This window comes from Mauremys reevesii, linkage group 1 (assembly GCF_016161935.1).
Source record: "Mauremys reevesii isolate NIE-2019 linkage group 1, ASM1616193v1, whole genome shotgun sequence".
Lineage (NCBI taxonomy): Eukaryota > Metazoa > Chordata > Testudines > Geoemydidae > Mauremys > Mauremys reevesii.
Genome location: NC_052623.1, coordinates 116,444,080 through 116,464,994, shown reverse-complemented (window position 1 = coordinate 116,464,994; position 20,915 = coordinate 116,444,080). Strand labels below are relative to the sequence as shown.

Genomic DNA, 20,915 nt, shown 5'->3' with positions numbered 1-20,915 from the left:
TGGAGCCTTGCGCACACATCCTGGCCCCCACACTATGGCCTCTTAGTGGCATGACACACAACCTCATGCATTAGCCAGATCTACCTACCGTGTCTCTGTAGGAGGTACCTCCATTACTAGTGGTAACACAAACATATATAATATTTTAGGGGCGGGGGGAAGCATATATTCTAAAGGTTATGTGCCAGTTTCTCTGGTCTGCTAAGGCCATTGAAAAACAGTTCAAAGTGACCTGGAAAGGCTGGAGATAGCTGGTGGAGATTCCTCCTTGCATAGGGAAACTCTCCAGTGGTGGAGGCAACTTTGCTATCTCCTGGGCCACATGTCCCCACACCCACACAGCATTGGGGGTGGGGCAAGGGGGCAGTGAGAAGGAGATAGTGTGGCGGGAGCATTCAGGGGGTAGGCCTGATGTGTGAGGGTGTGTGGTAGAGCAGAACTCCACTATGCCTGGTTATGCACTGGTGTGATGTCCTATGACAGTGCAGGGGGTGAACAGGTGAGCCAGCATTCTGATCACTCAGATGTTAATTGATTCCCCTTGAGAAAGCTGATGTGGGTAACTAGACAATCAGGCTGGATGGATGAATAGAATAAGGGGCTAATGAGCCCATCAGCCCAAAGCTGATAAAGAGGCAGGAAGGAAGTGCCAAGGGGGACAGAGGACTAGGGCATGTTGAGCTTTGTTACACAGCGGCCTGAGGAGAGGGAGATCTCTGTTCCACTCAGGTCTTGGGAAGAGCGCTAAAAGGCATGGTGGTGCTGTAAATAGATTGTTGCAAGGGGACTGTTGTGGATATAAACAGGAACTTAAAATAAAAGGGTTCGGTGAAGGCACAACCTCTGGAGTCCATGCAGTTTCTGCGGGGAAGAAGGTGAGAATGAACCCACCCCCAGTGAGAGGTCCCTAAAGGACCTTACACCAGTGAGGGAAGTTAGAGTATGTCTTCTGCTTGGATGGGTGGCCAAGAATCAAGGCTGGGTGGCCAAGAAACAACTGACTCCCTGTGGCAGCTACTCTCCACTACCTCCAAGCACAGTGTGGATGCAGTGTAGAATCAGGGCCCATGTGAAAAAAAAAGAATGGTGGCAGTGAGACCTCAGCTAATGAGAAGCAGGAGGAGATACCAGCTGCAAGACATCCATCTGCACAGACCTTGTATAGAGTGCCAAAGAGATTACTGGCACTGTATCCAGGTGTAAGGGTCTGCAGGGGGCTTTGAAGGGCTTTATGGCCCTTTGGAGAACTGGGGCCATAGTTAGTGCATGTCAGAGTCCAGGATCAATTTATCTTCATTCCCTGTTATTATTTGCCCACCTTCAGCATGAACAATATTTTGAAACAGTGAAGGCCAACAACATTTTCTGTATCAGCACATGGTGCCTGGTGTTAAGCAAGTGACACAGCTTGAAATGCAGATCATGAAAAGCAAGTTCACAGCAAACCATCCTTTCTTGTAAAGCCGAGTTCATGTTGCTATTTAAAATTTATGGCTGCACCTGACCTTCCATTACCATTACAATATTGTTTCTAGAGCCTTCTCAAAAAAAAGCTCTTCCACTATTTTTATGAAGCTGTGTATAGAAAAGTACATGAGTGAGAGGGACCATGTACACATCATCCTTTAGATATGGACCAGTGGTTAAAAGGCTCACTACTGAGCATTTTGGAGGGTAGTTTATAACAGAAAACCCCTTCATTGTGACTTCATAAGTACTGTCTCTCCCTTTCCGTATAAATCTGCAATTCTAGTTATACCATCCCTCCAAGATATCCAGTTAGGGCCTGATCCTGTTCCCATTAATGTCAATTGAATTTTTGCCACGGACTTAAGGCTCAATCATATTTTCCACTGAAGGATGTGGATTCCCTTATATTGATGAACCTCTCTGTGATCCTACCTGTATATTCAATATTCTGTAGATTTTTAGTTGTAGATAGCCTCTGAATGTCTAACTACTGGACTCTTTAATTTTTAATATTCTCAGCTGTACAAAGTAAATAATTTCTATAATTATGTGTACTGGTGACATTTTTTCCCTGTTACATCCCACCATGTACCTGTTAGCCCAGGGAACCACTAATGGCAAGTTTAGCTATTTTAAGTAAATTCCATAATTTCACTTTATAAAGGGCACCAAATTTTGTGAATGTTTATTACAAAGTTTGCTTTGTGCCCTGTGGGTCTAAACCAAATCTCATTTACTAATGGAAATGTGTTACCCTGCCTACTGTACACCTGACCTTTCAATTGTACTGAGTAATTTCTGGAAACAATGCTAAAACCATGTCCTGCTATTGAAGGAGTGACACTGCAGTATTTCATGGGCATATTTTCTGACAAAAGGTATTTGGAAAAGCTTGTAGGGGTCCAATTAAACTTTATCACCTGATTATTCATGCTAACAGTAACAATCTCATATATTAATGTAGCTGTGTCTCCAACACATGCCGTGCTTGGACAGATTTATTACAAATGCTGGCTCCATCTCCTCCTCCAACAGTAAAACGTACAAGAGAGAGAAGGCGTAAGATGAGGACATCTCTGCAGCTGAAGTCAATGAGACTTAAAGTACAGTATGTGCTTAAGTCAGTGTTTCTCAAACTGGGGTCACCGTTTGTGTAGGGAAAGCCCCTGGTGGGCCGGTTTGTTTACCTGCCCCGTCCACAGATCCAGCCGATCACGGCTCCCACTGGCCGCGGATCAGCGCTCCAGGCCAATGGGAGCTGCTGGAAGTGGCGGCCAGTAAGTCCCTCAGCCCGCACCGCTTCCAGCAGCCCCCATTGGCCTGCAGTGGTGAACCGCCAGTTTACCGCGGCCAGTAGGAGCCGCGATTGGCCGGACCTGCAGACAGGGCAGGTAAACAAACAGGCCCAGCCCGCCAGGGGCTTTCCCTACACAAGCGGCGACCCCAGTTTGAGAAACACTGGCTTAAGTGATTTACTGAATAGGAATGGATTAAAGCGTGTGCTTAAATGCATTGTTGAATGGAAGAGGCCTATCACTCCATCTGTAACACTTACCATTTTACTGAGTATTACTTATTTTGCTTATTTATAGGCATTTCCATGGTACTTACCATCAGTTTCTAGGCACCTCCCAAACATTAATTAATTATGCCTCACCGCACTAATCTGAAGGTCAGAATTAATGTCCCCCTTAGGCAGATAACAGAGTGAGTGTTCTTTGGTAATATATATACTGTAATACCTCGGCCCAGTGGAGTTTAAGAATGGAATGTGAATTTCAAGTTTTCAGTGGTTTAAATGAGGGCAAATCATGCCTTCCCTGTACAGGTGATTTAGAAGATGAGTGTGTGAAAGCAGCCCTTACAGCTGGCTAGAAAAATTGTGTGGAAACAATTTTAATAAAAAATATAAAATATTTTTGTAAACATTTTCATTTTAAATAATGGGGGAGGGTTGACTCTACTTCTGCCCTGTTGCATCTAAAGGTTCCATTGACCTCAGTGGAGCTGGGCTTACTCAGTACCTCAGTGACAGTCACATCACTTTTATTTAGGTGGCTAAAAATGGATTTAGGAGCCTGTCTTTAGAAACCCCAGTTTGGAAATTTAGCCTAAGCCTACAAATTATGTTTTGTTTCTCCAACAGTGTTTGCATATTTCCCAAAGACAGGCATTTAAATGTAGTTATCCATATGCCTGAGAGAGAGAGAGAGAGAATTTATATTATAAACCCCACAGGATTTGAATTAAAAAACCTTTGAATTCTAATGTTGAGTATGTTAAAGATACGTTTGCTAACATATATGGGAACTTAAAGATGGTGTTTTGGCCACCAGAGGGAGACTACAGTTTGCATTAATGTAATACAAATATAAACTGTTGCAAGGTGATTTTAAGACTTCTACATATTGACTAAGATTTTAAGCCAAATGTTGTTCCCTTGCTCATGCTGACATCTAGATGTAGACAAAATTTCATAAAAATCTGACTTAATACTAAACTTTAGTGCTTGCTATTGTCTTGAGAATAATTTACAATCCCCATCATTTGGTCCTATATAAATAGCAACAGAAATACACTTTTTCTAATCCCTACTTCACATCCATACCAGGACTCTCAATTATTCTGACTTTATTTGTAGAGTTGTTTAAATCTAACACAAAATTAAAACAAAACAAAAGTAAACTATTTCCTATTAATTAAAAATGTGGTAATTTAGTATTGTTCATATTTATTAACACAATCAAACTATACCTTTATACTGGCACTAGAAAAGGTTCAGAAAAGGGCAACTAAAATGATTAGGGGTTTGGAGAGGGTCCCATATGAAGAAAGATTAAAGAGGCTAGGACTCTTCAGCTTGGAAAAGAGGAGACTAAGGGGGGATATGATAGAGGTATATAAAAACATGAGTGATGTGGAGAAAGTGGATAAGGAAAAGTTATTTACTTATTCCCATAATACAAGAACCAGGGGTCACCAAATGAAATTAATAGGCAGCAGGTTTAAAACAAATAAAAGGAAGTTCTCACACAGCGCACAGTCAACTTGTGGAACTCCTTACCTGAGGAGGTTGTGAAGGCTAGGACTATAACAGGGTTTAAAAGAGAACTGGATAAATTCATGGTGGTTAAGTCCATAAATGGCTATTAGCCAGGATGGGTAAGGAATGGTGTCCCTAGCCTTTGTTTGTCAGAGGGTGGAGATGGATGGCAGGAGAGAGATCACTTGATCATTACCTGTTAGGTTCACTCCCTCTGGCGCACCTGGCATTGGCCACTGTCGGTAGACAGATACTGGGCTAGATGGACCTTTGGTCTGACCTGGTACGGCTGTTCTGATGTTCTTACGTTCTTGATCCACATTTCTATGACATGCTTGTCTTAAAGGACGTGCTGTGTAGGCCGGGAAGGGGTTTCCGCTGTATTCATAGCAACCTAACTGCATTCCTTTACATTGCATACTCTTTTTCTCTCTCCACATGATCCCTGCAATCCTCTTATTGTAAGAAGAGAGTAATGAGGCCTAATGGTAAAATATCAATATTTCCTGTAACTTAATAAAATGGAAATCTGTCTAAAATATATTAATAGAATTGTTAGTTAGAACATTGCTACCAGTATTGATTTAAAGGAATAAAAAGCTAAATCTAGTATTCAGAAATATGTCAATATATTCCTTACTGCATTCTGTCAAGTTAAAAAACTGATAATCAATACATTTAATTAAAAGTGATGAGAAGAAATCTCTCATTCAGTGCACACACTGAAAGCAGGATTAAAGCGGTGGGTAGGGTTTTCTAACCTCTCTCCAGGACACCTGGTGCAGTGCTCTGTTCACAGGCTACTCAGATTCACAGTAATGAAAAAAGAGAAACAAACACTAAACACCTTCATAACTTTTCTTTGTTCACTCACTTTTTTAGTTAATTTATTCCAGGGATTAATGGCATTATCATCCCGGTTGTGTAACGAGAAGGGGTGGAGGCCAGGAAACAAACCACCAGGTGCAGGTGTGTGAAGAACAAACAAAATCCTATGTGGCTGCCATAAACGAGAGAACATCAGATCCCCTGTTAATAGAATATACAGCATTTGTGGTAATGTCACATAACCTTACACTGTAAATTGGAACAAGGGAAACTAAAAGAAAATTATTGCTGCTTGAGTTTCTTGTGTTCTTTGCTTGTTCGCTTGTGAACAATCTGTTCCAAGATTGCCAATTCTAGGAGTAAAAAATTTGAGTCAGAGCCCCAAAAATAAACATTGGCTTAAATATCAAGCGATATTTTTAACTGTTTGGGAGTTTTTTCTGGCTCCTGAGTTTTTTTAACTTTATTTTTTACTCTGAAACTCTGTGTGACCATTTCAATCTGAAACAGCACTATCATACAGCCCTCCCCTCATAGCAGCTTGAAGAGGGTTCCCCTGTAGCCCTCTATCAACTTCTGAGATGGGGAAGTTACAGTTCTCTGCCTCTCCATTCCTTTTTTCTAGCACTATCTTGCTCCCTCCATATCATCCCAGCCCATCCAGTCACAATCTCTTGCCCACACCTTCTCCTCCTTGTCCCCTCAGTCTTTTGCCTCCATCTCACTCTCTTGTCCTGTCCTACCCCCATTTCACTCTCTGATTTCCCAGTTTCTTATCTGTCTGTCTAGTGGTTTTGTACTGCTGCCCATAGCCATAGTATCTGAGTGCCTTTCACATAAAATCGGTTGCAATAATGAAGTCCCTAGTGGATTTTGTGGATTCTTGGTACTTCTTCCTTTTGGGGGGAAGAACAATGCTTGGGACAGGGTTTTTTGTCTTTGATTTCTTTGACTTGGGATTTATTGGCTAGAAGGTGCTGTCAGTGTTGTGTGATAGAAAGAGGAAGAGGAAGGTTTTGCAGCATTTCCTAAAGATAGGCAGACTCTGGATTCACCTGATCTCCTCTAGAAATTTGTTTTACAGACAGATCCCTTGACTGAGAATCCTTTGTCCCCAGCTCTCATGTACTTTGTCTGGAGCTTTGTGATCTCTGCCTCAGAGGAGCACAGGTGTCACAGTGGTTCACAGAGCCAAATTCAGTCTTTAATGTAACTGTGGCTTGAACCATCCATTGCTTTGAAAATAAGGACCAAAGCCTTAAACTGGTATCATAAGCTGAATGGGAGCCTATGACGGGGTGGACTAGGACCCAGAGTCCCCCTGTTGGAGGCCTCAGGATCATGGCACACCCATCCCAGGAAAAGAGCAGTAGAGAAGTCTTCCAAGCAGCCTAGAGTGGCTTCAGGAAAGCAGCCAATCAGAGAGGCTGCAGGGAGCAGCCAATCAGGGCCCAGAGGAGCCATATAAAAGGCGTGGCAGTGCTAGAGTCAAGCAGTTGCTGCTTGGAGCTTGAGGAGTGAAGCTAGTGCTTGTAGCAGACTGATAGCAGCACCGCGGACAGCTCAGTGCTGGCAGGGACTGGGGGAGCAAGAAAGCGCTCCAGGCTGGCTGCTGGGTCTGAACACAGAAGAGCCCTGGGGTAAGGGTGAAACATTGGTGAAGGCTGGGGGGTAGGGAAATGGCTGGGTAACTGAAAGCTCTTTGGGTAAAGGAACAGAGTGGAACATGGGCTGGGACCCAGAGTAGTGGGTGGGCCTGGGTCCCCCTCATAAGCCACTGGGGAAGTGGCCTGCAACTGGACAGTCAGAAACCTCCAGAAGGGGGATCTGAACTGTTAAGAGGCCCCACTGGAGACTGGGGACCAGAACAGAGTGGGCGAAGTGTTGGAGTTGTGTTCCATACAGACTGCACGTGACTTGGATGGAGGGCTGTGTCACTAGAAACTGCCAGAGAAACTGTCAGAATGGGTCACCATAGACTGAAAGAGGTGCAGACACACACTTGAACAAGGGGGTGCTTGCAATAGATGGGTGGCATCCCATTATAGAACCAGTGGAGGGACTTGATCAAAGGCCTGATGTGCTCATGGCAGCCTGAGCAATAGGAAAGATAGGCAGACACATTCTGCACCAGCTGAATCATGTGCATTGTCTTCATATTCAGCTTCAGATACAGTAAATTACAATAATCCAGCCTGGAGGTGACTAATGCCAGGATCACTATGGCCAGGCCCTCATCCAGGGAAAGAGATGATGTTTCCAAGCCAGCTAGAAGCGATAGGCATTTTTAGAAACTGGTGCTACCTGGCCACCCAGACTTATTAAAGAGTCAAACAGGACCCCAAGACTTCACACCACTCTAATGAATGGGGACTGTCTGCCTTCAGTGGAAAGTAGAGACAATGTCCTGGCTTTTTCTTCAAAGCATTTCCTCTTTCCAGACAGCATCACTTTAGTCTTTTGTAGATTCAGCTTGAGCCAGCTGCTCTTAACCCAAGAACTAATTTCCTGTAGGCATTGTGACATTTTAGATAGATGCAGCAATGGTTGCATCAATTGAGAATGAGATATAAAGGGGAGTGTCATGGGATTAGCTGCCAGCAGTGTGCCCATCCTATCTCACTGTCTCTCCTAGTGGTCTCAATGTAGATTTTGAAGAGAAAGGGGGATAGTGTGAGACCCTGCAGGCTAGGGCCTTTGGAGGGAAGAACCAGTTACTCATCACCACTCTGTATTCTGATAGAGAAGAACAATTAGAACCACTGTAGTGCTGGACCATCTAGTGGAGATACCTCATGTAGGCAGGTTAGTAGTACCTTGTGGTCCACCATATCAAAGGCTGCAGAAAGATCCAGTACTACAATTGTGGTGATCTTACCTGTGTCCATGGCCACAAGAAGATTGTCCTTTAGTAGCACAAGAGACATCTCTGTGCTGAGCCTTGGACTGAATACTGATCGTGTGGTACTCCTGTCCCCATTCCATGTTTCTCCCACATTTTCCTTTCCCCGCTCATTCTCCCTCCTAAACCATTTATATTTGCTTGTCCCCTTCTCTCTGCCTCCACCAGTCTCACTCCTTGACCTGTCTCATTCCCCCATCTGCACACTGTCTCCTATATGCCACATGTGATCAATAGACCAGTTATCTTAGCTAAGGATAGGTTGGGGGAACCCTTACTTCCACCTGCAAAGGATCAAGGAAATGGCATGCATTTTGGCAGAGGGCACCCTGTATCTTCCATCATACTGAAAACAATGGGAGATGATAGCCATTTTACTAATGGCAAAAAACATGAGACAGACCCATCTTTCTCTTGAAATCATGAGTAACTTAAATGCCTAATATCATATGACTTGTGAAAACTGACAACTCAACAATTTATTTGAACTGTGAGATGAAACACAAACAAATGAACCCCTAGCACTTTGTCAGGCCACAGTAAAAATTCTCCATTCGCTTTTCTTTTTTTTTTTTTAAGACCAGAAGGGACTGTTAAGAGCATGTAGTCTGACCTCTTGCATAACACAGAACCAGTAATTTCTGCATCCCACCCATAACTTCTGTTTAAGGTATCATATCTTAGTTGTTTTTCATTTCTTAAGGGTACAAATGTCCAGGGTATTTCAGAAGAGTCAGCCACTGGTCTCTCTTCTTTCATGTACCTGTCCCTTTCCTCCAGCCTAGTGGGTAACCATCTTAGATCCCTTTTTTATAAGGGCATCAGTGTCAACTTGGGCAGAGTTTTTGTTTCATCATTTTAAGACTGTTTGCCTCTGTACTCTGGATTACAACTTCAATTATCTAAACAATATTGGTGTCCTTGATCAAGATTTATCGGGCAGGAGGGATGAAAAGCCAGTGGATGCTCCTGTATGTGTAGGAAGGAGGAGCTCAGAGACTTTAAGACCAGAAGGGACCATCATGATCACCTAGTCTGACCTCCTGCATGTTGCAGGCCACAGAACCTCACCCGACCCAACTCCTGTAGTAGGCTCATAACCTCTGGCTGAGTTACTGAAGTCCTCAGATTTTGATTTAAAGACTTCAGGTTACAGAGAATCCACCATTTATTCTACTTCAAACCAGCAAGTGACCCATGCTGCAGAGCAAAGTGGAAAAATTCCAGGGTCTCTTCCAATCTGACCTGGGGGGAAATTCCTTCCCAATGCCAAAAATGGCAATCAGGAGGGTATTGACATCTTTCTGGCACTTATTTACCCATTTACCTGGCCCATCTGCAAGTCAAGGAAGTGGCAGAATTGGCCACTGTCCAGCAGTATCATGCATTCTCTAATATGGTGGAGAAAAGCCAACTAAGTTAGACGAGGCATTTCTTCTTCATATGGTGAAAACCCGCATGAAGCAGGTTTCAGGAGCAATGGTAGGAGGAAACTCTGCTATCATTACTCCAAAAGATCAGTGGTGGCTCTGAAAGTTTCCTCTATTAGATAACTCCTTGGTGGAAAAATCAGCAGCTCAGCTGTGTGGGGCAATAATGGACTTAAAATAATTGGAAGTAATCTTTTAAGTCCCCAATTCAGCCTGTTGAATGAACATTTGACAAAATCTAATGGAAATGTTCTCATGATGTTACTGAAAACAATTCATTGTTTAAACTTTTAAATATACCTTTGGATTAAAATATTGCATATCATGCTAATGACTAGCAATTAGAAAGTGAAATTGACTAGAAACAGACTTCAAACAAAAATTAGTGATCATGGAATCTGTTCTCCTTGTCCAAACTGAATAAAATGAAAAAAGAGAACAAGTAGTTTACAGTAAGTGGTGAAAACTAAACAAGGTTGTTTTTTGGTTTTTTAATTCACTCAATATTAGCTCAGATGCTAATGGTAACACAGAGACTTATTTTCCCTTTAAGCTACTATATGTACAGATTAGGTTAAATACTGGGAGAAATTTTCTTATTCTGAGACTGTTTAAACTATGGTACAAACAAATCACCCTCTCTGGAGCTATTTTTCTTTTAATAATCTCAGGTGTTAATAGTGTCATAGGTAAGTAAACATTTTTTTACAATATGATTAAAAAAAATCCCTCCAGATATTAAAAAGGAGCATACATTGCAAGGCAGAGAAACTCTCTAGCCATTACCTGTTGCTATGCTGCCTCCTTCTCTTATTCCTGCATCTGCAGGAGACTTTTTTAAGCTCTGCCCAATTTCCTACACTATTTCTTTGTTGACAGCACCTATATTAAAGAAAGTGTGGCTAGGATTAGAAATAGAACAGCCTCCAGAGAGCATACGCTCTTCATCCTGGAACTGCAACATCAGGGACAGGAAGCATCCAAGTGTGTGTAACTCTCCAGCTTCAAGTTTCTCTCTCAGTTTTGTGGTTCCAAGCCCTGCACCTTCCAGAAAACCCCTCTTCGGTCTGTTTTGTGAGTATTGGATTGTAGCAGGCATGCTATTTCTAATCATGCTCGTCTGTGGGAGGACTGTGACAAGCAGGAACAATGAGCCAGTTTTAACTTCAGTTATTTCAGAATTTTCCAGATATGTTACCATTGCTCAAAAAAGCACTGAAAAAGGTGACTGAGGTGATACAGAGAGCTGTAAAATGCAACAGAATTCCAGAAGATAAAAGTACAGAACTGGAAGAATTACAAAGAGTCAATGTGGTTTAGTTTTCAGTAGCACGAGTAGGAGCTCTGACATATTATTAAGCTTTTTCCATTTTCTTTTTAGTAAAGAAGGACCTGGTTCTGTGAGGTGTCTTCAGTTGACTTCAGTGGAAACTGTGGGTGCTCGAACCCTCTGAGGATCATGCTCCAAGTTGTTATGTAGTTTGTAATTTGCCTGTGCATGTCACTAATTTACATTAAGTAATGTATGCAAAGGCTAAAATGTTCAAATATGGGTGCCTAAGTAAATGGCATGATTTTCAAAGATACTGTCATTGAAGTCAGTGGGAGCTGCAAGGTGCCTAGCACCTGTGAAAATTAGGGTACAGTTTGCGGTGCCTAAAAGTGGATTTAGATACATCTAATTTTAAGCAACTGAGTCAGAGAATTGTGGACACTTTTACCATACTAAGTGCACTGAGTCCCTGGCTGAGATTAGATTAGTAAATGCATATTCTTCTTTAGAGCAGACCTGTTTGTTGGCAACCTGTTTCTTCTCCATGCAGTACACAATGCCCCTGGATAAGATGAAAGATCTGAGCCTAGAGTGCTCTGTGACACGCTCTGAAACAGATGAAGTGGGTGGAGTTCTCCTTCCAAAAAAAGTGTGTGACAGGTGGGATCAAATTTGGAACTTCAGAGCCAGACCTGATGATCTGCTCATCGCAACCTATGCAAAAGCAGGTGTGTGGGAACAGAGGAGAGTGGAAATGGGTTGAGACAGAACTATCTGCCTGCACTGAAACTCATGCTTTGCAATACTTGTATCAAGACTTGTGATTTGAGATGTATGTAATCACTAGCGTAGGCTTTTCATCAGAGCACCAGTGTCTTCTAGCTTCCTTGTCAGAAAAAAAAAACCAACCACTTACAAAATGCAAATAGTTAATCTAATATCATATGATTAAATCTTTAGTTCAGTTTGTGTAAATATATAGTCAGTGACACAATTTGTATTTTGATTTTAACTAGGGTTTTGTTAAGTTTACAATGAAGCAAAGGGAATTGGTTGAACTATTATGAATTTAGGGCTTGTGAGGGTTTTTTTGGGGGAGGGGGTTGTTTTGTTAGTGACTCAGGTATGAACAATTCCTGAATTCTGCAAGTTTTAGTTAGGGCTGGCCTATGCTGAAAACTTACATTGGCATAGCTATATCTCTCAGGGGTGTTTAAAAACCATAGCCTTCAGAGATTTAGCTCTGCCATCCTAACCCCTGGTGTTGACAGGGGTTGACAGCACTAGGTAGACAAATAATTCTTCCTTTGTCCTAGCTACTGCCTCTTGGGGAGGTGGATTAACTACAGTGATGAAAGAACCCTTTGTCACTGTAGTGTCTACACTGAAGTGCTACAGCGGCACATATGTAGGGCTACACTAATGTCTTAAGTGTAAACATAGCCTTAATTATTAGTATTTGCCAAGAGATTTGGATGAATCTTCAGCCTACAGGTTGTTCAGTCTATCTTCACTAGCTAGTATTTATTTTTTGTGTCCTGGGATTGGCCACTTACATCATATGGTAGATTATTTACCTTTCAAATAAGGGAATAATGAACAACAAACTTCAGGTACTAATTTTGGATGGACAAAAATATGTAAAGCTTTGGGATTAAAGAACATTCTTGAATGCCTGGTGGTCATCCAAATACTCAAATAATTAGAGATGGTAAAAATGTTTAACAGAAAATATGGCTGCTGAGAAATTTTCTATGGGAAAATTTCTATTATGAATTTATTTTCCTTAAGGAAAATTGAAACAAAATATTGTGTGAGATCATCCTAAATAAAAGCATTTCAGTTTGTTGCATGGAATTGTTTAATTTTGAATCAATGCAACACTAACCTGCATCTGTCTGAGCTGCTGTAGTGCATTAGGGGACTTGCAGTTCAATTTCCCATGCCCCCATTCTCTCCTATAGGCTGTACTCCTTGGCCAGATTATGAAACATTACAGGGGATGTAGTTTCCCCTGGATGAACCATCACAGAGCATCATGGGATTTGTAGTCAAGTCACGGAGCTCAACCCATGGGGGAGAATCAGTGTATGAAGCACTCAAACTACAACTCTAAGGAGGCACCCCACAACTCAGCCAGATTCAGTTTAAGGTCAAACCAACTCAAAACAAAATGTTTCAATTCAGAAATGTTGAACATTTTTGTTTTCAAATTAAAAATTTTCAGAATTTTTCATTTATTGAAACCTTTGATTTTTTTCCCACTTTGTCCTAGTTCAGGATGAAAAAAATTGTCAATATCGGAATTTCCCACGAGATGGAAATTGTGACGTTAACTCAGCTCTACAAATAAACAATCCCACAATTCATAGCCAATTGAACTCAATGCTTTTATTCATTAATTTCTACCACACACAAGAACACAGTCCTGAATGCAAGCCTAGAGGCTTTTCCTCAGGAGGTACTAAAAGTTTCAACTTCCCTTCCTACCATTGCATTTTCTCCCTGATTCACTTTCTAACCCCCATGCCTGGTGTCATCTTGTAGCAATGACCTTGTGACTTCCCCAGTCTTCCTTGATTGTGGTCACCATCCAGCCAATGTTTTTAACAAGCTTCCATTCTCTTTTAGAAAAGTGTCTCTGTACTGCATTGGGGAAATATGTAAAATTCTAATATTTTCAGGTACAACATGGATACAGGAGATTGTAGATATGATCCAACATGATGGAGACATTGAGAAATGCAAACGTGCCACCACTTATCTGCGACACCCTTTCATTGAGTGGGTTCTGCCTGGACCTTTCAGCTCTAATACAAATGGTAAATGTAACAGTGGTTCTCAAACTATTTTGTACTTGTGACCCCGTTCACATAGCAAGCCTCTGAGTGCAAGCTCCCACCCCTTATAAATTAAACACTTATCACTATGGGGGATAGCTCAGTGGTTTGAGCATTGGCCTGCTAAACCCATGGTTGTGAGTTCAATCCTTGAGGGGGCCATTTGGGGATTTAGTTAGGGATTGGTCCTGCTTTGAGCAGGAGGTTGGACTAGATGATCTCCTGAGGTCCCTTGCAACCCTAATAATCTATGACTATAAATGCTTGATGCAAAGCAGGGTTTGGGGTGGAGGCTGACAGCTTGTAACCTCCTATGTAATAACCTCACAACCCCCTGAGGGGTCTCAGTCCCCAGTTTGAGAACCGCTGTAACAAACCAGACTCAATTTTGTACAAAATCATGGAATCAAAATTTCATTTTCTAAATAATGGAAAAAGTTATCCACTAAGTGTCCATTGTAGATGAGTTTTCCAAGAAAATCTCTGTTCCATTTGTCATGTTATCTGGAGAGATCTCTACACAGGTCATTAGGCTTTTTCAGGTCTATGAGCAGGAGCTCTTCAATGAGGTCTGCCAGTGAGTGAGCCCTCAAGCCAACCCTCTCTAGCATATAGTCAAAGAAATTCTCTGAGTGGATTAGCAGCTGTACTTCTTCTCACCTCCCCAACACCTGACTGTCAGGGCATAGAAGGACAAAAGGGGCACCTGTTTCTGGGGAGAGAAGAGGAAGGACCAAGCGAGATGAAGTGGCAGCAGGGGGAGACAATGACATTAGTATAGAAACTAATCTAAAACCAGAAACCCCCAGGAGGAGGAGGAGTATAATGACAGGACAAATGGAAGAATTTTTGTTAAAGATGCTACTCTGGAGGTATAGGATTGAAAATACTATCATTAAGTTGGGACTGGAAGAAAATAGTAAAGGTAAATACTGTTTTCTTCCACCATATTATTTGTTCCAACATTTATTTGTACTCATTTTACTCTTAAAGGGGACAGAGTGGTGAGACAGGAGAACATGCTTGCTTAGATGAGAGAAGTAGGAAAAAAAATTTCCTTGTTCCATCTTGTCTCTCATTCACACATCCTGAATCCTCATTTAAATTAAAAAAAAAACCCTCACTGCCTCCCATTCCATGACAGATGTCCCAGTTTTTTCACTTTGACAATCTGGTCACCCTATCTATGGCTCTCTTGACCTAGAAAAATCTTCTACAAGTAAAATGAAAATTCACTAAGTGCTGTAATGGGAAAAGGTCCAGCCAAGTAGATGAGTCAATATTCAGTATTGCCCTAGAGCAGAGTTAATCAACCTGCAGTTCCAGAGACACATGCGGCTCTTCAGAAGTTAATATGCAGCTTCTTGTATAAGCACCGACTCTGGGGCTGGAGCTACAGGTGCCAACTTTTGAATGTGCTGTGGTGGGTGGGAGGGTGCTCACTGATCAACCCCTGGCTCTGCCACAGGCCCTGCCCCCCCCACTCCACCCCTTCCAACCCCTCTCCTGAGCCTGTTGTGCCCTCACTCCTCACTCCTCTCTCCGAGCCTCCTGCATGCTGCAAAACAGCTGATTGGGAGGTGCGGGGAGGGAGGAGGAGGTGCAGATCAGCAGGGCTGCTAGTAGGTGGGAGGTGCTGGGAGCTGGGGATGGTGCTGATAAGGGGGCTGCTGATGTATTACTGTGGCTCTTTGGCAATGTACATTGGTAAGTTCTGGCTCCTTCTCAGGCTCAGGTTGGCCACCCCTGCCCTAGAGGGATTCAGACAGTATCCCAAAAAAGCAAATCTATATATGAATCAGCATTCACCATTCTTTAAGAATGCAGGCAAAGTCTCAAGGACACTGATGTCTGATACATGTTGTACAATGTTTTCCATGGAGGGTTGCAATGAGGTAGAGTTGCATATGTATAAACTGATACAAACTGGCATTTCCCTGGAAAGTCTGAGTCAAAATCCCACACATGATGGTGACAAAGACAGAGGAGTTTGGATACAAGGACACTGGAGAATTACTACAAAATATTTTGCAGGCCTGGAACTAGCTGAAGCGATGCCCTCCCCACGAACACTGAAAACTCATCTCCCTGTACAACTGGTGCCTCCATCCTTTTGGGAGCAAGAGTGTAAGGTAATGAGGGGAAGGTGGGGCTCAAGTCTACTTTATTTGGAAATGAACTGAAACTAAATAGGAGTGAGATATTGGTTTCCAGACTCCTTCTGAAATCTAGAGGCCCATCTTCCCTGTAATATATAGCTTCTGTATGAAAGTGAAGGAATTTCATTCAGTCACAAATTGGTTTCAGGAAATGGCAGCTTGATCATCTTTTGAGAGAGAACACAGCAGGACACTCAGCACCCTCTGTACATGTCTACATCTATAATGTTAAATATACATATTTCAATTCTTTCTTTCTCTCACTTGCTTCCACACCCAATCCAGGTAATCTATGTGGCAAGAAATGCGAAAGACAACCTGGTGTCCTACTACCATTTTCACAGAATGAATAAAAATATGCCTGAGCCAGGAACCTGGGAGGAGTTTTTGGAGAAATTCATGGCTGGACAAGGTGAATGGAACCAATTGTGCAACATCCTATTCCTTTTTTTTATTATTCATGCTATTTATATTAAGCCCTCATCCATTGTTCTGAACCAACACTGATAATGTACTATAGGGAAATCTACTCCAAACATTTCAGCAGGAACTCCAGTCCATCCTGGTGTCTTTTACCAGTACTCAAACATTACCATATGCCAAGCTGGTGTGCTGTAGAGTGACACCCTAACGTGCTGTGTAGAGAAGTGCTCAGTCTCTCTGTGCCTCAGTGTTTGTCTAACCCGCCCCCCCCCACACACACGTACACTGGGTTTCAGAGCCCAAGCAGGAACGTCTACATGGCTATTTTTAGAACTGTAATGTGAGCCTCACACCCTGAGTCTGTAGATCCAGACTCTGAGATTAGATGCTGCTGCTGGTTTTTGGTGGTGGTTTGGTTTTTGGTTTTTTTGCAATGTAAAGGATCACCCCACCCCAGTTCCCCATCTATAAAATACCTCTATCTCTCTGGGGCATTGAGGATCAATACATTAAAGATTAAATGCTCAGATATTTCACTTATGGGGGCTATATCTCGATAGATCAGACATTGCTACTTGCTGATTACTGGTTACTCTCCTGCTTTCAGTGCTTTGGGGTTGCTGGTATGATCATGTAAAAGGATGGTGGGATGCAAAAGAAAACCACTGTATTCTCTACCTCTTCTATGAAGATCTAAAGGAGGTGAGTGGGTGTGTCAGGGTTCATAGTGCTCTGTTATTGCCATTTAGGGTTCCAGCAGGTATGAGCTCCCCACAGCAATATTCTGTTAACACCAGTTGGGTCTCCAGCTGATTCACATCCCAGAGATAGATATGATTCCCACATTTAAAACTTCCTCACAAATTTTCCCTGTCTGATTTGTTTCCTCTTCCTGGGTCGGTTTCTTATCCAATTTCACTCCTTCCACAGGATCCAAAGCGTGAAATCCAAAAGGTGTTACAGTTCCTGGAGAAGGACTTAGAGAATGAGGTTCTCGATAAAATCATCCACCACACAACATTTGAGATAATGAAGGACAACCCCATGGCAAACTATACTTTTCAGCCTCCTGCAGTAATGGACCACTCAATCTCACCATTCATGAGAAAAGGTGCTTGTAGCAGTGTGGCCATTTACAGAGTGCCCTCTTGTGGCAAGGAAATGCTTTGCCGGTACCCTGCCCTTTTAATCCCCCTCTTGCAGGACCCTTAAGAATTGCATACATGGATAAGAACTCCACACACACACACACACACACACACGCTCTCGCTCTCGGCTGGTTTAATAACAAACAGTTCTTAACAATCCTCAGGGTTCCAAAATAAAGTCCATCACCACACAATAGTCCATACTTCACTCTGGTGTCTTATCTCAGTCAGAGCAATGCCATCCTAATCTGTTCTCACAGTCTATCTTCCCAGCTCTTCCTAGCTGGAGCTTAGCTCCCTGGCCTACAGGCCTGCAAACTTCTAGGCCCAAATGCTGTCTAGGTTTCTCCACAGAAGCTTCCATCTCCCTTAGTCTCAAGGTCTTCCCTGCAGAAGCCCTTCATGCTCCCTACAGTGTCTCTCATTTTCCTAATCTTCCTCATTGATTGCAGCCTCCTTTTGCACTTTTTAGGACAGTCATCCTGATCTCTCCCAGCTATGGCTCATTCTATAGTACAATCTGAGCCAACCCCAGCCCTTAAGGGGTGAGTCAACCTGTTACAGTGCTGCTGTTTTATATTTTTAGTATTCCCTCATCTTCCTTCCTGTTGTGTTTTGAATTAGCACTTCATTTGAACTGTTAATATCTTTTGAGTTAGTGATAATGGCTTTCAGGACTTGGGATGAAGTGGAAGAATTCTTCCTAATGGTGACTGAATATCTCTTTGGCTTTCCTGTATTGTAGGGACTGTTGGAGATTGGAAGAACCATTTCACAATGGCACAGAATGAGAAATTTGATGAAGATTATAGGAAGAAGATGTCTAGAACCTCTCTGACCTTCCGCATGGAGCTCTGAGAAGGGGCTATAGGGATTATTCTCTATAATCTACTAGCACTTTCCCTATAAAAGCCTCACAAAATACCTGTGCATCTAAAATTACAATGCCCAGTTTCCCACACCACTGACTTCACAGGGCTGAGCATCCCCTTTCTCTGTGTAAACCTAATTTTGAGACAAAAATTTTAGTTAAACTATAGTCAAGCAGTAATGTACTGTAGAGATTTTGCAGGAATCCCTCAAAATCCCACCCCCAAATTGAAGAGGTGGCTGGGGTGATTTCCCTGATTAAATTTATCCCCTCATCCCTAACTTTTATTCTTGGTGTTCATAAAATTCTTCTGAAGAGCAGGGCTGTAGGGTCTTGTTCATTTGCTTTTTTTTGCATTTGTAAAACTTTAGATGGTAATATCCAATATTTTTAAAACCATTCCCAGCAGCAAGTAAAAACCCTGAGATAGAAGGCACTATTGAAGTGCAACATGCTGTTATTGTTTGTATGTTTTCAATGTGCTGGGAAAACTGTAATCCATCCTCACACTCCACTAGTGCGGTAAGTAAGTACTATTAGCTACACTTTGCAGATGGTGAAATGGTGTCATGCAAGAAATTGAAGTTACTTATTTCCCCCTCTCCCCCCATACATACTGCATGCTATATAAGATCTAGCCCTAAATGACTTGCATGGGTGGCAGTTTGGTCTAACAAATTAGTTTATGGGACTATGAATCAGAAAACTATACTTGTTCCACCTCTAGGACTGACCTGCTCTCCAGGCCTCAAATAAACCAGTTTGCCACTAAAGCTAGGCACCTAAATCCATACTTTGAAGACTTAGCTAGGTGCCAACTATAGAGTTAGACCTGGATCTTCAAAGGTATTTAGGCTCATAACTTCCACTAATTTTTTAACAGAAGCTAAGGGCCTGAATACCTTTTGAGATCGGGGCCTGACGTGCTGAGCTTTAGGCATCCATGTTTGAAAATGTTGTCATTAAACATAACCTTTCTGAGCCTCAATTTCCTATTTACAAAATGGGGATATTGAAATAAATGTACCCCTCAAAGTGGTTGTGAAGCATGATTTGTGTTGTAAAAGCACTTTGAGAGCCTTGAATGAAAGGTATTATGTAATTGCAAAGTAATATGAAGACCATATGGTAGGGAACAGATGGGAGTAGAACTCAAGAGCAATTTTGTTCTCAATTCTCGCCTCACTTCACAAGACTACACTGCCTCTGGTACTTCTATGGGGTAGGGGTTGCAAAGCATACATTTGTGGGTGCAAAATGAATTGTGTGAGTGAACAAGAGAGAGCACATGGACACAAGGTTTACAGGTTTCACAAAGTCATTCACATCCTTTTTCAAAGGCTTGTCATTTGTGAGGAACCTCCTAAATTCTACCAGGCCATGAGGGCACTCTGATGTTTCTATTTCAGAGGCAAATAACGCCAAAACTAGCACTTCAACTTCTGCCTCATAGAGTAGATCTGATAAAGAACGTTAGAATTATATAAATATGAAGTTTCTAGGCCAAGCCATTTTTGAGAGATGACAAAAAGAATCTTCAGAACTTAATGTATGTCTACTCTGCAGCTGGGAGCAAGGCCTGCAGCCCACCTAGAAAGACTCACTCTAGCACACTAAAAGTAGCTGTGTGGACATTGCAGCACCAGAAAAGGCTCAGACTAGTCACAAAGCTTGAGCTCTGCTCGCTAGCCCAAGACTCTACTGGTGCTACACCATCCACACAGCTATTTTTAGCATGCTGGTGCAAGTCTATCTACCTGGGCTGGGAGGCTTGTTCCCAGCTGCAGTGTCGACATAGATGTAGGTACTTCTATGACCCCCATTGCCATAGTATGTGAGCATCTCCCAGTCTTCAATGTATCTTCACAACAGCAGGGTGAGATAGGGCACTATTATCCCCTCCGTTTTATGGGTGGGGAACTGAGGCACGGAGACTTGTTTAAGTCACACAGTCTGTCCATGGCAGAGTAGGGAATTAAACTCCAGTCTCCCAAGTCCCAGACTAGTGCCCATATCACTGAACCATCCTTTGTCTCTGTAAACTCTATGTAAACTTAATTTGCACCAATTTTTTTCAGAGCATCACATCTCAGAAATAACAGGAGTACTTGTGGCAAATGTGCTAGTCTCTAAGGTGCCACAAGTACTCCTGTTCTTTTTGCGGATACAGACTAACACGGCTGCTATTCTGAAACATCTCAGAAATAGAATGCTTGAACCACCTCCAGTTTAGCCAACAGCCTTTTCCTCTGGCTAACCGCACATTCAACATTTTAAACAAAAAGACCATTTCTGAAGAGTTGAGAGAAGCCCAAAGTAAGTTTACAAGTGAAAGCTGATTACACCCTTAACTATACAAAGACTCCAGAACATGGAGCACATATTTATCAGCTCATTGCCTCTAGAGAGTAAGATTATCAGCCTGGTTGTCTAATTTTAGGTAGTATGGTGTGTTAGGTTCCCACTGAGTAAAATAAACTAACACAGAGAGGAATAAATGATGCTGCACAGGCGTTGCTACTGGTAAT

At 42.3% G+C, this 20,915-nt stretch overlaps 1 protein-coding gene and 1 long non-coding RNA gene across 7 annotated transcripts in view; one reads left to right on the top strand and one right to left on the bottom strand.

Annotated features, from left to right (window-relative positions):
* The window catches only part of LOC120402200, a 67,736-nt gene that overhangs the window by 39,175 nt on the left and 7,646 nt on the right, over nt 1-20,915 (bottom strand). Inside the window, exon 2 of one of the 3 annotated variants that reach the window (XR_005597064.1) lies at nt 5,388-5,542. The exons of the other annotated variants lie outside the window; for them this stretch is intronic. This is a non-coding gene — a long non-coding RNA (uncharacterized LOC120402200). The remainder of the gene's footprint in view (nt 1-5,387; nt 5,543-20,915) is intronic. 3 annotated transcript variants of the gene reach the window in all.
* On the top strand, nt 798-19,988 carry SULT1C4 (sulfotransferase family 1C member 4). Of its 4 annotated transcripts, XM_039532631.1 has the most exons (9): nt 6,854-6,981; nt 10,553-10,747; nt 11,497-11,674; nt 13,631-13,768; nt 15,821-15,918; nt 16,231-16,357; nt 16,976-17,070; nt 17,299-17,479; nt 18,262-19,988. In XM_039532631.1, exons 3-9 carry the CDS (start codon nt 11,503-11,505, stop codon nt 18,372-18,374), a joined length of 924 nt encoding a protein of 307 aa, XP_039388565.1. In that variant the 5' UTR covers nt 6,854-6,981; nt 10,553-10,747; nt 11,497-11,502; the 3' UTR covers nt 18,375-19,988. The 4 variants fall into 4 exon arrangements, with proteins under 4 accessions (XP_039388571.1, XP_039388558.1, XP_039388576.1 ...); XM_039532637.1 differs by lacking the exons at nt 6,854-6,981; nt 10,553-10,747 and adding an exon at nt 798-875; XM_039532624.1 differs by lacking the exon at nt 10,553-10,747 and having other exon boundaries at nt 6,845-6,981.

What these genes read in the sequence shown, in the direction of transcription:
- SULT1C4 (XM_039532637.1), top strand. Translation starts at nt 11,503, where the DNA reads ATGCCCCTGGATAAGATGAAAGATCTGAGCCTAGAGTGCTCTGTGACA. An exon ending in GAAATTCATGGCTGGACAAG is followed by an intron (nt 16,358 to 16,975) that starts GTGAATGGAACC and finishes TCCTGCTTTCAG; the next exon opens with TGCTTTGGGGTTGCTGGTAT. An exon ending in TCTATGAAGATCTAAAGGAG is followed by an intron (nt 17,071 to 17,298) that starts GTGAGTGGGTGT and finishes CTCCTTCCACAG; the next exon opens with GATCCAAAGCGTGAAATCCA.